The sequence below is a fragment of the Sphaerodactylus townsendi genome, linkage group LG06 (genome assembly GCF_021028975.2).
Source record: "Sphaerodactylus townsendi isolate TG3544 linkage group LG06, MPM_Stown_v2.3, whole genome shotgun sequence".
Taxonomy (NCBI): Eukaryota; Metazoa; Chordata; class Lepidosauria; order Squamata; family Sphaerodactylidae; genus Sphaerodactylus; species Sphaerodactylus townsendi.
The window spans coordinates 123,477,716-123,494,673 of NC_059430.1; the positions used below are offsets into that span (position 1 = coordinate 123,477,716).

At 47.4% G+C, this 16,958-nt stretch overlaps 1 protein-coding gene across 2 annotated transcripts in view; it reads left to right on the forward strand.

Annotated features, from left to right (window-relative positions):
• Positions 1 to 6,350, forward strand: part of LOC125434661 (interferon-inducible GTPase 5-like) — a 19,707-nt gene extending 13,357 nt beyond the window's left edge. For both annotated transcript variants that reach the window (XM_048500204.1, XM_048500203.1), the window contains exons 2-3: positions 2,132 to 2,831; positions 4,846 to 6,350. In XM_048500204.1, the coding sequence (XP_048356161.1) occupies positions 2,140 to 2,831; positions 4,846 to 6,013 (1,860 nt within the window). In that variant the 5' untranslated portion in view covers positions 2,132 to 2,139 and the 3' untranslated portion in view covers positions 6,014 to 6,350. The remainder of the gene's footprint in view (positions 1 to 2,131; positions 2,832 to 4,845) is intronic.
• Positions 6,351 to 16,958: the final 10,608 nt, after the last annotated feature.

The following is a 16,958-nucleotide window of genomic DNA, read 5'->3' on the forward strand; positions in this document are numbered from 1 at the left end:
ATTCTTAATCGGCAGTCTCAATGCCCAGGTGACGTGGTGCTTACAAAAAAATCCAATGGGTTTCAGGGAAGCGTTGACAGTGTGGATGCTTTGAAAAGGGGTAGTATTTGCATTTGTTTATATCCTACTTTTCTCTCAGTTGGGACGAAAGCAGCTTAAAACATTGCTCCCCCTCCTCTGTTCTCTCACAACAACTCTGTGAGGTGGGGCAGGTTGCGTGTGTGTTTGTGACGGGGCCAAGGTCACACAGCAAGCTTTCTTGGTAGACAGGGAAATTTGAAGCCAGTTTCTAGTCAGTTACAGCATCTACTATACCCATGGTGGCGAACCTTTGGCACTCCAGATGTTATGGACTTCAATTCCCATCAGCCCCTTCCAACATGGCCAGTTGGCCATTCTGGAAGGGGCTGATGGGAATTGTAGTCCATAACATCTGGAGTGCCAAAGGTTCGCCACCACTGTACTATACCATACTGGTTTCCAGGGTTGCCCTGAAGGCTGTCTGGCATGCAGTGTCCTGAAATGGAATTGGGTCAACCAGAAGCATAGCTTTACTGTCGTGAAGACTGCAGATTTGGCTTAGCTTTCAAATGTTTAAACACATGTCCCCGCCAATTGGTTGTGGTGGGTTTTTCAGGCTGTGTGGCCGTGGTCTGACAGATCTGGTTCCTAACGTTTCGCCTGCATCTGTGGCCAGCATCTTCAGAGGTGTATCACAGAGAGAAGCATGTTACACACTGTGTCCAGTGAGAAGGGAATGTTTAGTGGGGTATATATTATCCATGTCCCAGGGTGTAGGTCCAGAGTGAGGGGGAGCTGGGCCTGGGGCAGTGCGCCTTGCATCCCTGCCACGCTTCCGCTACGCCCCACCCCGGAATGTCCCCATCACACTCCCGCACCCACACACCTGGACAAGACACCACCCCCTGGACACTACGCATTTACCAGCATGGGGAACCAATTAGTAAGTGTTTTGAGTGGAACTTGCTATGCAAAGGTATGGTTGACTGCATTGTATTGCGGGTGGCGTTTTCAGTCCGTTTACATTAGTATTCGCCTATGCATTCCCTGCAGTAGCAACAGTATTAGTGAATTCAAATCACGTGTCTGGGTGGAGTTCATCGTCCATGAACCTAGCATGCCCTTGGCCTTTGATTCTGGTGTTTTTAAGTACTGGTCGCCAAGTTTTGTTAATTCTCAGAGTCTCTTCTTGTTGAAGTGGTCTTGGTGTTTGCGGATTTCAATTTTTTTTGAACCCACCAATCCTGTCTGCAGAGGAGGAGGAGAGTTGCCACGTCTTGTTTCTTTGAGCAAGCAACAGGCTGCAGGCCAACAGAAATTGCGCTGTGACTTCCTCTCTGGCACTCTATGATACAGGAAGAGGAACAGAAAAGCAGGATGCAGCAGAGGCAAGAGAGGGCTTGATAAACAACTGTCTTGGGCTCCCAAAGCAGCCTCGACTGACAAGTTGAGACCTGGCACACACGTTCTAGGGCAGTGATGGCAAACCTTTTTGAGACCGAGTGCCCAAATTGCAACCCAAGACCCACTGATTCATCGCAAAGTGCCAACATAGCAATTTCACCTGAATACTGAAGTTTTAGTTCAGAAAAAACGGTTGGCTCCGAGGCATGCGTTACTCAGGAGTAAGCTTGGTGATAGTCGGTGGCTTTGCTTTGAATCAACCGTGCAACTCTTCCAACGGGTGAATCACGACCCTAGGAAGGTTTACTCAGAAGCAAGCCCCATTGCCAGAAGTCGAGCTTACTCCCAGGTAAAGTCGAGCCCTTCGTACCGCCCGGAGCCCTTCGGGGATCGGGCGGTATATAAATTGAAGAAATAAATAAATAAAAAATAAATAAAGGATCGCGCTTTAGTTCTTTGCAAGAAAATCAGTGGGGTTTAACAGCGCTTAACAGGGTTACCTACACTGCTTCCCCAAAACTAGGTCTTAGGATTAATGCTAATAATCGAGCCCAGGGGCCTAGGCCAGCCTAGATGTGAGGGGGGGCACTCTGTTTGACGTAATGCCCACAGAGAGGGCTCTGAGTGCCACCTCTGGCACCCGTGCCATAGGTTCGCCACCACTGCAGGGTCTGCATAAATACCTCTTTCTTCATTCACCTTGCAGTTTCTATCATGGCCAGTTCTTCCTGTTTGGATGAAGCGCAGCTGAGAAACCTGAAGACCCAGTATGAGGCCCAGAACGCCAGCAACGCTGCCTCCCAAATCCAGGCGCTGGTGGATTGCATTAACGCCCTCAAGATTAAGGTTGGCATCCTGGGGGCACGCGGAGGAGGGGTGAGCACGCTGGTTCAGGCTCTGCTGGACAAACCTCATCAAGTGACTGACCCATGGGCGTACCTCCGGGAGGCTCCAGAGCCAACCAAACAGCTGATAGGCCACGTTCACCCCACCTACCCCAACCTCACCCTGTGTGACCTCCCTGGCTTTGAGCTATCCGAGAAACTGGCTGCCTATCTGAAACGCTTGGGCGACCTCAGCAAGTACCATTGCTTCGTGGTGGTGGTGACCGGAAGCTTGGCAGATACCCACCTGGAAGTCCTCAAGACGCTCAAGCAGAAAGGGAAGACGTTCCTCCTGGTGCGCACCAAAGTGGACTTGGACGTGCACACGGCCGAGAGGCGGCTCCGCTTCAAATTCAACCTCGCCGAGCAGCTGAGGGTGATCCGGAAAGAGCTGACGGAGACATTGGCCAAGAACGGGATGGACACCACGAGGGTGTTCCTGGTGTCAGGGCTGGAGACGGAGAAATACGAGTTCACCCGCTTTGAGGATAGCTTGGAAGGGGAGGTGCTCAGCTTGAAGAGGTGAGAAGGGAAAGGGGAGGGGATCTTGCAGACACCCGTGCCTCTGGGATTTTGATAGGCTGCACACCCAAAGTACCAAAAGTGACTTGGAGCAGTCTAGAAATTTAATAAATTTAAGAATTTTAATAAATCATCATAATGAAGCTGCCTAAACAGTATTGTCTACTCAAACTGACAGCCGCTCTGCAGGATCTCAGGAAGAGAGGACTTTCACATCATCTGCTGCCTGGTTGTTTTCATTGAAGATTGAACCCAGGACGTTCTGCAGGCCACACAGAGGCTCTGCCACTGAGCCACACATGCCTTCCCCCAAATTTGATTTGTACAAACCTGTTTGAGACTTAAGCTTTTCATCAGAGGTCCTTGCTCAGGTTCCCCTTTGTTAGAGGCGAGATGGGTAGAGGAACAAGGTAGGGGCTTTTCAGTGGCGGAACCCTGACGTTAGAATCTTTGCACCCAGCGCTGGACCATATTTGTTTCTGGCCCTGGGCTGAGGCCTGAAGGGTCAGCGAGCTTTTCGTAATCCCCTTAGAATCATAGAGTTGGAAGAGACCAGAAAGGCAATCAAGCCCAACCTCATGCCATACAGGAACACACATTCAAAGCACCCTTGATGGATGGTCATCCAGCCTCTGTTTAAAAACCTCGAAGAAGGAGGCTCCACCACCTTCGGAGGCAGCATATTCCACTGTTGAACAGCCCGTACTGTCAGGAAGTTCTTCCTAAAGTTTAGGTAGAATCTCTTTTCCTGTGCCTTGACTCCATTACTCCTTGTCCTAGTCTCTGATGCATCAGAAAACAAACTTGCACTATCTTCAACATGACATCCTTCAAATGTTTAAACACAGCTATCCTCACCCCTTAACCTTCTGTTCTCCAGACTAAGCAAAGCTAGCTCCCTAAGCCACTGCTCATTGGGCATAGAATCCAGACCTTTCATGGCTCCTCTGGACCCATTCCAGCTTGTCAATATCCCTCTTGAATTGCAGTGCCTAGAACTGGACACAGTATTTCAGCTGAGGTCTGACCAGTACAGAATAGAGTGGTACTATTACGTTCCCTGATCAAGACACTATAACCCTATTGATACAGCCCAGAATTGCATTGGCTTTCTTGGCTACTGCATTACACTGCTGACTCATGTTCTGTTTGTGGTCTTTTAAGACTCCCAGATCACTATCTCATGTACTGTTGTCAAGCCAGGCTGTAGGCGCAGGGGGAAAGCATTTTACCTGGCTCAGGTGCGTTACCTGAGGGAGGGGTGGTCTGGAAAACACGTGCACATACATGAGCGACGACGTGTGAAATTTTGAGAGCATTCGGGCCACTGGTTTCAGAGTTAGAGCACGACTCACAAACAAACGGTTAGCTTTTTATATATATAGATATCTCAGTGGCAGCCAAGCTTAAAATTGCAAAATTATGGAGAAATGATCAGACACCAACAATAAAAGAAGATAGTTGGCTAACACAACTATCAAAATACCTACACTTAGACAGATTATCAAAATCAAGGACTTACCGGGACACAGATTTCAGAAAACCTGGAGAGATTATATACAGTTTCTGGAAAAGGGATGTAAAAAGAAAATAATAGAAAAATATGTATTATAATCAAGTTATGTATTTGTTTAGATTTAAAAACAAAATGAGAAGAATCCTCAAAGATGAGATAATATTGACCTTAATTGTAATTCCCCTTGATTAACTTTTGGACTTGGTTATTTGATAGGGAAGTCCATTAAATTTATAACGAAGACGCAAAACAAATGTTTGAAATATGGAATATTGTAGATGTAAAGTTACATGTTGAGTGATAGTGACATAGTTGGTGAGTGTTAGTGTGAGTGTTATAGTTTAAATCAATATGAGTGTTTAAGGTCAATGTTAAACGTTATTGTATGTTTACTGTTATGTTTATATGTGTTTTTGTTTTATGCATTATAATTATGAAGCTAATAGAGATTAATTTATTAAAAATGAATTCTGACCCTTCTTGATTCTCTCTTCCTAGAAGCCATGATGGGGACCTGGAAGATTTGAAAGCAGTGAGCCAGAAGAAGACAGAGCAGCTGTATAACATCTGCCAGGGTGGCAGCTTGGCCGAAGTCCCGGGCGTGATCTACTCCACCTTGAGAGAGTCCTCGCAGGTTCGTCTAGACGTGGCTGTGATAGGAGAAGTCGGCTGTGGGAAGTCCTCGTTGGTCAATGCCCTGAGAGGGGTGGGTGCTAGAGAGCCAGATGCTGCCCCCACCGGGGTGACCGGGACAACAGACAAAGCCAAAGCTTATCCGCTTCCGTTGGTCCCCCTCCTGTACCTCTGGGATCTGCCAGGGGTTGGAGTGACAGAGGAGGATGTGAGTCACCTGGACCTCAGTCGCTACGACTTCTTTCTCCTGGTGGCCTCTGAGCGCTATAAGCATGCCCACAGTTGCTTGGCCAGGGCTATCACCGCAGCTGGAAAGAAAGCTTTCTTCGTCAGAAGCAAGATAGATGTCGACATGGGGACCCAACCTGAGAGCCAGTTGATCTCTAAAGAAGAGCTGCAAGAAAAGATTCGGAAGAAGTGCTTGGAGGACTTGAAGAAGGATGGTGTCCTCTCCCCACAGGTCTTCCTGGTCTCCAGTGTCATGCATGGAGCCTACGATCTCCCCCGCCTCCAGGAAGTCCTTGTAGGTATTGCTCCTTACCTGAAGAAGAAAGCTCTGAGGAGAGCCATCCCAACAGTCCTGTCCCGACTGGTAAGACGCAAGTCCAAAGTACTGATGAAGGACGTGTGGATCAAAGCCCTGCAGATGTGTCTCTACTGCGTGGAGAAGCCAAACGGGGACATGGTCGAGAACCTGAAGGCCACCATTGCCAGCTTCTGCATAGTCCTTGGCCTTGACAAAAAGTCCTTAAAGCACACTGCGCAGATCACCGGCAAAGCGCACACATTGCTTCAGGAACAGATCCGAAGCCGTTTTGCTAAGCCGCTGAACTCCAAAGACATGCTAATCCTTATCACCAAGCCGGTCTCGCTGACCAGGTGGGCATGGAGCTACGTGCCATACTTGGGCCGGGGGACCAATCTCGAAGCGGAGATCTCCTTCGAGTCCACTTACCAAATGCTGAAGCAAGTTGTGGTGGAATTATCGGAGGATGCCGAGCGAGTGCTTTGGGTAGCACTTGTAGAAGAATAGAACTGGGCAAGAACTTTTTTGGGGGTGGGGAGTAACAGCAAAACATCCCCTTCCCCTCTGCCTGAATGATAGCTGTTATTTGGAAACTAGAGTGGAACCGTTCCACCATGCCTGGACAAAATTAGGTGGGACAAGATCAGTGGTTCTGCAAACATTGCTGTACAATGGATTGGGTCACAGAGATACCATCCACTTGTTTTCCTCTGGCAAAAGGAGTCATCCCAAAGCAAGAGGCTTGGGAAGGGTGTCTTCCATCAGGGGAAATTTAGTTCTGCCAGAGGAAAGCACCTCAACTCATGAAATAGATCCAGGAGATCCAACACATTAATACATTGGTATTAAAATGGGATTTTGAAGACCAGGCATCCTTGTTTACATGCTATAATGGGAGGGTTCTCCAAGGCCCATTAAGAGACAACAGAAGAGAACCTAGATTCAGAACAAGAGGTCAAGTTGGGCAGGAAGTGCCCAACCTGTTTCTGGACAGTACCACTTCAGATTCTGAGTGGGGGCTCCTCCCATACAAAGCATCCTTCACAAACGAGAGGTGTAGTCAAGCCTGTGAGGCCCCAAGGAAGAGACGAGATGCAGAGATATCATCTGGTGGGGAGGGGCAGCAGCAGGAAGCGCGGGATTCCGTGAACATGGCGACTCTGCCTTGTGCTAGGCTCTGGCTCCTTTTATTAGGGTTTGTAAGAGGGGGGGGCAATGTGGGCGGACCGGGAGGCAGGAGAGCGGGAGAGCGGGAGATCATCATGTGATGCATGATCTCATAGGGCTGCTACGTGCAGGAGGAAGCATCCGCGTCTGGGTCTAATCCACACCTGGGGGCAAGAGCCCCTTTGTCCCTTTGTCTGGGACATCTGGTGACCGTGAGTCAGGTATCTCATGACCTGTGACTCACGGGGGAACTGGGGTTGGGGGAGCGAGTGTGCCCAGAAGGCAGTAGCCGGCACCGGCATCCCAAGCGCTCTTTCTACGGTTCTGCTGGGTTCGCGGGCTCACCCCTACAGAGAGGGTGGTTAGAAAGCAGGGATAGAAACCTTGTCTCTGGGAGGTTAGTATTCTGTGCTCAGGAAACTGTTCAGCATGGAGCAGTTAATCATGTGTGCCTCTCCGCAGTCCTAATACAGATTTCCCACTTGAATGGCTGCTTTGGATCAGGCCGAAGCTTGTTTACAAGGAACAGTCCCTCTGAACACTTCACTACAGTGTGCCTAAGAATGGGGGTTCTTCTTGCTATTATCTGTGGACGGATGTCATTCAATGCGAGGGACGATCCACACGGATCGATCCATCCGTCCCAACAGCAACCCCATCTTGTGGTTTTGTTTTCTTTATAAGGATGCACATAATGGAAGGGAGGCCGTTTTGTGCAGCTCTTAACAGGCAGTCCCACTCAGCCCAGTTCTAACCCTAACCTGAGAAAACAGTGCGGGGAATTCCATTTGTATTTACTCTTGTCCAAGTCATAAATGTTTTGCATAGCTGTGGCTTGGTAGTTATGTAACTATTCTTCTTAGTTATGTAACCATTCTTCTTTCAGTAATCTTACTTCTTCACTGACAATGCAAAGAGGTGATCCAGGGGCCAAGAGTATTCTTGCAAGTGACTTCACTGGGAGGCAAAGAGTTGTTTCCAGGAAGTACCCATACATGGGATTGACGGTTTGACTAAGGAGAGAGAGAGGAAAGAGCATACACGTCTGTCGTCTCCTTTTGAAACTTGTCTTAGCTTAAGAAATAAAAAAATTTGCTTTGCAGCATGGTAGATGACTGTTTGAAACACAGATGTCCAAATTATATACAAAACTAGCGGTACCCGGCCATGCGTTGCTGTGGCTGAGTGTGGTGAAATGGAAATGAAAGAAAATTAAGCCTGTGTTAATGAAGCCCTTACTATTCTCATAATGAGAATTGATCAGTTGATCCCTGTGATTGTATTCCCCCTCCCCAGAAGATGGCCATTAAGGCTCTGTGTAAGGAAAGACTGCGCCATTCTCTGAGGATATAGCCCTTACTTCTGAAGGTGTGTCTTATAGCAAAGTGAAATGTCTTTTCTCATAATTTGAATCCTTTATTGTGTTTCCTAGTCTCCGACAGATGTAAATGTTGTACCTGAATAGAGAGGGAGAGGTAGAAGAAGGCAGCTGGCATCCTGTTGCACAATTGCTTCCAAGTGCGTTTTGGAATTCTGTATGGTAAAATGCAGTTGGGTGGTGTATCAAAAGTGGTTTGAAAGTGCACGTCCTGTCGTGTGAAGGGCGTTATGCAGAGGCAGAAGAAGGCAATTGGTGACACACAGCCAAAGTGATCTTCTGGGACCATGAGCTGGGGGGCAGAGATGTTGGTAAGTGAGATGGGGGAGGGGGAGAGGCATGGCTTTGGGCCATGTGTGTGGGGGGGCTGTTTTTGTATGACTGACCAACATGGGGGGGGGCATTATTCCTTGGCTCAAATAGGCATGGGGAGAGGGGGAGGGGATTCTGTTGGAGATCTAAAGGCTGCCGTTAAAATTCTGCTGGAGAACTTAGCTGGAAAATTAGCTGGAAAATTAGCCAAAGAATGTGTCTTTCCTCCCCCCCCCCCCCCCCCCCCGGCTCCTTCTGTGCATGTATTCCGGGTTTCCCTGCCTCCTCATGAAATAATGGTTTGCAAGCTTAAAGGGAGATCCACTCCTTCTGGGCATTCTGCCTCCGGAGATGTCCATGGTATGCATCAGTTATGTTGGGGCGCAAAGCGGGGTGGGGGGGACGCAAGAAAACAGCCACTTCTCACCTGCATCGAGTCAAGCAGCAGGCGCCGTTGCCTGTGCTGGAGTGGTGGTGATCGGGGGGGGGGGGGTCTGCTGGTGGGAGGGGATGTCTGCATCGCTGGCGCGTTAATCCCAGGGTGCAATGGAGAAGAAAGGGAATGATGCGTGTAGGTGGGCCATGAAACACTACACCGTCCTCTGAAGGGAAGAGCCCTTACTTTTGTCATGTAGAAGATGTTTACTTGCAGGGGGCGAGGAGCAATGCTGCGGCGTCGGCGTGGCGGCCATGAGGGGCAGCTCAAGTTGCAGCGTAGCAAGGCGTGGAGGCAGGCCCATTGTAGCAGACGTGAGGGGCAGCAGAAGTCACTCCAGAGTTAGGCCTGGAGCATGGTGCATTGTTGTGGGCGTTTGGGGCAGGGGAAGTTGGGCCAGAGGGAGGCGTGGAGACAGGCATGGCGACGTGGGAGTTTTGGGGAGTTTTTGGCAGCAGAGGTTTGCGTGGAGGCAGGGGTGGAGCGAGGCGCATCGGCATTGGGGCCATGAGGGGCAGTGGAAAGTGGCGCGAAAATAGGCAGCTGGGAGTGTGTAGGTGCGGGAGTGAAGCGTGGTGAGTGAGGTGGGCATGCAGACGGATTGCCAGTGTTTGATATGTGCAGCAGGAGGTGGTGGGTGGAGGGGATGGACAGTGGCAGCAGGCGGTGGAAGAATGCAGTGATGCAGCTGTAGATGGCGTGGCCAATCGGCGAGGCAGCATGAGGGTGCATGGGTGTAACGGGCGCAGCATGCGGTGGCGGAGTGGGCAGCGGCAGGGCTGCAGGTGTGGGGGGAAAGCATTTTACATGGCTCAGGTGCGTTACCTGAGGGAGGTGAGGTGTGGAAAACACGCGCGCATACATGAGCGACGGCGTGTGAAATTTTGAGAGCATTTGATCCAGTGGTTTCGGAGTTAGAGCACGACTCACAAACGAATGGTTAGCTTTTTATATATATAGACTAGCTGTATGTGGTTCTTTGGGTTATGATCTTTAAAGAAAGCAAAAATGCACATTTACTTTACAGAAAGTTCCGGCTCTCGCAGTTCTGACACTTGGGAGAAGCTGGTGGAACTAAGTCAGCAAAGTTTCCCTGTAGACCCAGGTAGTCAGAGAACCTTCGTGCTGTATTTCCCACAACATCAGTTAACTGGACTGGCTAGAAAACAGACCATGAAGAAAGGAGCTGCTAAGTCTCACAGAAATGTTTGCACATATATTCTGCCACGGGAAGTAAGGTCAGGATGAGGTCCCACTTCTCCAGTGCTTGCTAACAGGGGCACAGCATGAGATTTTTCAAGGGAATCTGTATGGTTTCTGTCGGTCTTGCAAGACCGTCTGGGGAATCACCACCACCCAGTGAGTTAGTCCCTCTGAGACTGCTCCTGCTGAGCCTTTGTGGATGAATCCTGCATTGTATTGTTGAAGGCTTTCACGGCCGGAATCACTGGGGTGCTGTGTGGTTTCCGGGCTGTATGGCCGCGTTCTAGCAGCAAGCATATGTTCTAGGCCAGGGGTAGGGAACCTGTGGCTCGAGAGCCGCATGCGGCTCTTCTGCCCTCGCACTGTGGCTCCATGAGCCAAGCCGCCGGCCCCATCCTTGCCCGCCCTGCAGGCAGCAGGGCGGGCGCACCAACTGCCCACGGTCAGCTGGGCTGCGCCGTGGGCTTCCCCTCTCGCCCGCCCCATTGGAGCGGGGCGGGCGCTTTCCCGGCGGCCAGTGAGGCCGAGCCGCCAGCTTCATCCTTGCCCGCCCTGCAGGCAGCAGGGCGGGTGCATCCATGCGCTTCTCAGAATGAGCGGAGTAAAAGGTAAAAAAAACCCTATATATATAGTGTTATCTTTATTTTAAATGTCACAAATTATCTGTGGCTCCAAGTGTTTTCTTTTCCCGTGGAAAACGGGTCCAAATGGCTCTTTGAGTGTTAAAGGTTCCCTACCCCTGTTCTAGGTGGTTATAGATATGGTGAGCCTGTGGAGTTTTGGCTGCAAGAAATGATGCGATAGTACCTGTGTCTCTGCAGCGTAGAAGGTTAGAGAACACAGTAGGTGTGCTTTCCTGAGCCGTAGTTTTTCCAATTTCCGTGTGTCTTGGAACAATTTCTCCCCGTAGAGATGTTCAATGTATTGTCGAAGGCTTTCACGGCCGGAACCCACTGGGGTGCTATGTGGTTTCCGGGCTGTATGGCCGTGTTCTAGCATCATCAGATCCTCTGAAGATGCCAGCCACAGATGCAGGCGAAACGCCAGGAGAGAATGCTGCTAGAACACGGCCATACAGCCCGGAAACCACACAGCACTATAGAATTCTGCATTGTTCAAATGTAGGGAACCCAACTGGAGCAGCAAACCCTGATGATAGACCTATATAAAAAAAAAATCACAGGCCCCCACTAACATTCAATGATCAAACTGAAAGCCACTATTTGACTGACAGGATTGCAAAGCAAGATATGGCCTTGTTCTCTCTCTTCTACCCGGACCAAGCCCTGGAATCAAAGGCCACACCCCAAAGGGGTCAGCACTGGAAACAGAACCCTTATAGTCCACAAGTTCATATCCCTAAAGAAGAGAGCAAATTTAAACCTGGTGTCATCTGGGGACACAAGAGAATTCTTCGCTGGGTTTGGCTTGTTAGTTAATTACAGTTAATGCTCACAGTAGATGCTGCCGGCATGCCTTTTTCTTTCCCCATTACAGTTCGCTTGCTCAATAATAGGCTGCTACGTCTGACGCAGTACCACAACAGCTGCCGATTGAAGAGTTCCGTCTGTAGCACTGATGCAGGTATCAGCAGAGCGTTTTTCTGCAGGTAGGAAGCGGCTCCAAACCGTGGTCTGCGCGGCATCAGAGTTACCCATTTCATAAGCGGCGAGGAGCAGCGTAAAACAGTGGGAAACGCTGACATCTGGAGGGAGCGTATCTCGTCCCGGCAAATACGCTGTCTTTATTTTACTGTTGCCACAAGCATATTTTAGTCTTTAGATCTGCAAATATGACATAAACTTGATATACCTTGATTGGGTGATCTTGATTGGGTGATCTGACCCGATTTCTTCCACATGGGAACCAATTATTATAAACTGTAGCAGGAAAATGTTCTAGTTTCTGGTCCTACAGAGAAATGTGGTACCCCCACAAGGAAAAGCCCACATTACAGAGGGGCACCTCAAATAAGGGAGTTTTAAGAACATAAGAACAAGCCAGCTGGATCAGACCAGAGTACATCTAGTCCAGCTCTCTGCTACTCGCAGTGGCCCACCAGGTGCCTTTGGGAGATCACATGCAGGAGGTGAAAGCAATGGCCTTCTGTGGCTGTTGCTCCCGAGCACCTGGACTATTAAGGCATTTGCAATCTCAGATCAAAGAGGATCAAGATTGGTAGCCATAAATCGACTTCTCCATAAATCTGTCCAAGCCCCTTTGAAAGCTATCCAGGTGAGTGGCCATCACCACCTCCTGTGGCAGCATATTCCAAACACCAATCACACGTTGCGTGAAGAAGTGTTTCCTTTTATTAGTCCTGATTCTTCCCCCCAGCATTTTCAATGTATACCCCCTGGTTCTAGTATTGTGAGAAAGAGAGAAAAATTTCTCTCTGTCAACATTTTCTACCCCATGCATAATTTTATAGACTTCAATCATATCCCCCCCTCAGACGTCTCCTCTCCAAACTAAAGAGTCCCAAACGCTGCAGACTCTCCTCATAAGGAAGGTGCTCCAGTCCCTCAATCATCCTCGTTGCCCTTCTCTGCACTTTTTCTATCTCTTCAATATCCTTTTTGAGATGTGGTGACCAGAACTGAACACAGGACTCCAAGTGCAGTCGCACCACTGCTTTATATAAGGGCATGACAATCTTTGCAGTTTTATTATCAATTCCTTTCCTAATGATCCCCAGCATAGAGTTTGCCTTTTTCACAGCTGCCATGCATTGAGGTGACATTCCCATGGAACTATCAATTAAGAAGCCCAAATCCCTTTTTCAGATAGACGGGGTGACATCACCTGTTTTACAAAAACGTATACAAATCATAACCCAATATATATAACCCAATATATAAACGTCTGCCTGATGAGGACCCATGAGCCTTCTTAGCTGAAGAACTGCAGTCCCAGCTCTGCTCACAACCCAAGTTAGATGTCAGCAGAAGTGGGCGTCAGATATCTGGCTCAAGATTGAGCCTTCCATCCTCCCAAGGGCAGCAAAATGAATACGCAACTTGCTGGGGGTAAAGTTAGACAACTGGAGAAGACAATGGCAAGCCAGCCCAAAAACATTGCCTAGCAAACGTCACGATGTGACGTCACCTCACGCGTCATAATGACTGGGTGCTTGCAAGGGGACTTTTGCCTTTCTTGAGGGCCCATGACATCTGATGAAGCGAGTGTATCCCAGAATGAAATCTTATCGATCTTTAAGGTGGCACTAGAATCCTGCCATCTTGCTTTTTGCTCATAAAATCAAAAGTGAAGTCCTTGAAGACTGTCAGGCTCAGGATAGGCAAATGACTAAAAAGAGGGTAGGTTTTTCTTTTCCCAGTGGTTGTTGATCATGCTTCATGAATGGAACCTCCATACTTAAGAAACTGCATGCTTAATACCAGGTCTTTGTGCCAACAACTATGGTCCTTCCTTTCTGTTCTCAACTGCATCTTCCTGGCTTGCTGTAAGTAGCAGAACACGGGACTAGAAGAACCTGTCATCTGAACCCGTCAGGCCAAGCCTAAGATTCTTAAATGTCGTTATAGCAAGTGCTGAACTTTTGGTATTTAAGCTTCAAGAAGAAAGCCATAGCCCTGTCGCCTCTCAGTGCCACAAAAATAATTTTACAGAGTGCATCCAGATACGTAAGAACATAAGTGGAGCCGGCTGGATCAGCCGACCGATTCATCTAATTAAACTTCCTGTTTCACACATCTGAGCTTTGACTCTTGAAAGCGGGCACTTTTAAAAATCTTGATACTCTCTAAGGTTCTGCGGGATTTGAATCTGGCTGCTTCACACAATGGCTGACCAGTTGCACTGGAGGGTCAAACAAACAGAGCATGAAAGGCAAGGTCTACCCCAATGTTGTTTCCTGGCACTAGTATCCAGAGATTTGTTGCCTGTATAAATGGTGGCTACCTTCAGTCATCATAGATAGCAGCCACTAATGGACCTCACCTCTAGTAGCTACTAACTCAATTCTCTTGCTCAGATATACAGCCACCCTTTCGTTCAGTGCTCGTAATCACATTTTGACAAACTTCATGGTTCCAGGAAAAAATAAAAATAAGACCACCAAAGCCTAAAAGGGATATTTGCGCTTCCAGATTAACATTTCCTGTAACATATGTCTTGTTTGTGGATCCAGGCAAACCTTCCTGTTGAACGCAGTCCCTCTGGTGCACAAATGCTGCGCTTTCTAGCTTTCAAAGCCACTTGTTTTCACACACACAAAATGTCTCAGAACTTAACACTTTCTGGCGTGTGGCTTCACCTCTGGAGTATTTGTACAGCTTTTTAACAAAACAAAACGATTTTAAACCACCAATGGTGTTTTATTTGCTTATCTCCACAATGGGGACCCAGCATAACGTACAAGATCTTACCTCCCCTTTTTCCTTAAGACAACCACCCTGCAAGGAAATAGAGAAGATAGTGGTAGACAAGGAAGAAGTTCTGGCAGCCATTGGTAAATTAAATGCTACAAAATCTATATTTTGTTCCACTCTACAAATATCTGGGCGTAGTATTTCAGTCATCAGGACTTAGAACGGCTCATATCAAATATGCTGTTGCAAATGCGTCTAGAAGCTCTGGAGCTATTAGAAATTATTTCTGGAACAGAGGTGGGCATCATATTCCGGCTGCCATCAAATTATTTAAGGCCAAATCATTGGCGCAACTATCATATGGTACACCACTCACCATAACCGGCTCCCTCTGCAATCTGGAGCGTCCTCAGTCAAAATTCTTGAGGTCTATCCTACAGCTCCCAAACAACATTTCGAACGCAGCATTGCGCATAGAGACTGGCCTAATTTCAGTACAAGCAAAACTATGGACACTCTCTATAGTATATTGGCTCAGGCTATGAAATTGCCAGAGGGGTCTTGCAAGACTTGTCTTGTCTGACATATTTGTTCCCCCGTGGCTTAGAGCAGTTTTACAGAAACTATCACATTATGGACTCTCTCAACAACTAATTACCAGCATGAATTATGATAGAGCTAGGGATCTTGTTAAACTTAGAATCATAGATGTTGAGAGGCAACACGATCTGAATAAACTTAAACACCCAATTTTCAGTAAAATAATGCTGAATAAACTTTCAATAATGCCTTATCTTACTTCTTTGTTTAACATTAACTATCGAAGAGCCTACAGCCTACTCCGTTACAACGCCCTTTCGTCCAACTATACCAACGGGATTTATAACAAAGTACCAACTGAGGGTAGAATTTGCAGTTGCCAAATAGGAGGTGTTGAAAACTCGGAACATATATTATTTGAATGCTCATACTATGATGAGATACGTTGGATGCTTCTGTCCTTTGACCAGACAAACTCCCCTTTGGCTAAGAAAGAAAAGGTTAAAATACTATTATCAGATACCAATAAAAATCTAACGTATTCTGTTGCCAAGTTTGCCTGGATATCAAGTAAAATCAGGAAGGCCCGACAGAGCACTACTGGCTCTGCCAGCTAATCCTTATTATTAATTATTATTAGACTGACCTTCCACTCATTATTTTGAGCTGATGTTCTGAGTTCCTGAGGCCTATTATCTGCATTTTGTTAACTGTTTTAATCTGTATATTTGTAATATCTGTAAATTCTATGATTTTAATTCTTTTGGATCTTGCTGGTCAGTGACCGTAAATAAACCATGCCCTGCCCTGCTACAAAATCCCCTGGCCCAGATTGCATTCACCCAAGAGTTCTTAAAGAGCTCAAGCGTGACATTGCTGATCTTCTCACTTTAATACGCAACTTATCCCTGAAATCAGGCTCCATCCCTGAAGACTGGAAGATGGCTAATGTCACACCAATATTTAAGAAAGGATCTAGGGAGGATCCAGGAAATTACAGGCCAGTCAGTTTGACATCTGTTCCTGGTAAATTGGTAGAATCTGTCATTAAAGATAAAACTATAAAACATGTAGAAAAGCAAGACCTGCTGAGGAAGAGTCAGCATGGCTTTTGCAGAGGCAAGTGCTGTCTTACAAACTTCTTAGAGTTCTTTGAGGGTGTAAACAGGCATGTGGATAAGGGGGAACCAATGGACATTGTCTACTTGGATTTCCAAAAAGCTTTTGACAAAGTTCCTCACCAAAGACTATTGAGAAAACTCAGCAATCAAGGAATAAGAGAAGTCCTCCTATGGATTAAAAACTGGTTGAGAAACAGGAAGCAAAGGGTGGGTGTAAATGGGAAGTTCTCACAATGGAGAGATGTAGGGGGTGGTGTCCCCCAAGGATCTATTTTGGGACCAGTGCTCTTTAACCTATTCATAAATGATCTGGAAGTAGGGGTGGGTAGCGTGGTGGCCAAGTTTGCGTATGATACCAAATTATGTAGGGTGGTGAGAACCACAAAGGATTGCGAAGAGCTCCAAGCAGACCTTTATAAATGAGGTGAGTGGGCTAAGAAATGGCAAATGCAGTTCAATGTAGCAAAATGTAAAGTGATGCACATAGGGGCAAAGAATCCAAACTTTACATATACGCAACAGGGGTCAGTTCTATCACAGACCAGGAAAGGGATTTGGTAGTAAGTTGATAGTTGATAGTTCCATGGCAATGACAACTCAATGCATGGCAGCTGTGAAAAAGACAAACCCTATGCTGGGGACAATTAGGAAAGGAATTGAGAATAAAACTGTAAAGATTGTCATGCCCTTATATAAAGCCATGGTGCGACCGCACTTGGAGTACTGTGTTCATTTCTGGTCGCCACATCTCAAAAAGGATATCAAAGAGATAGAAAAAGTGCAGAGAAGGGCAACAAGGATGATTGAGGGATTGGAGCACCTTCCTTATGAGGAGAGGCTGCAGCATTTGGGACTCTAGTTTGGAAAGGAGACGTCTGAGGGGGGATATGATTGAAGTCTATAAAATTATGTATGGGGTAGAAAATGCTGACGGAGAGAAATTTCTCTCTTTTTCTCACAA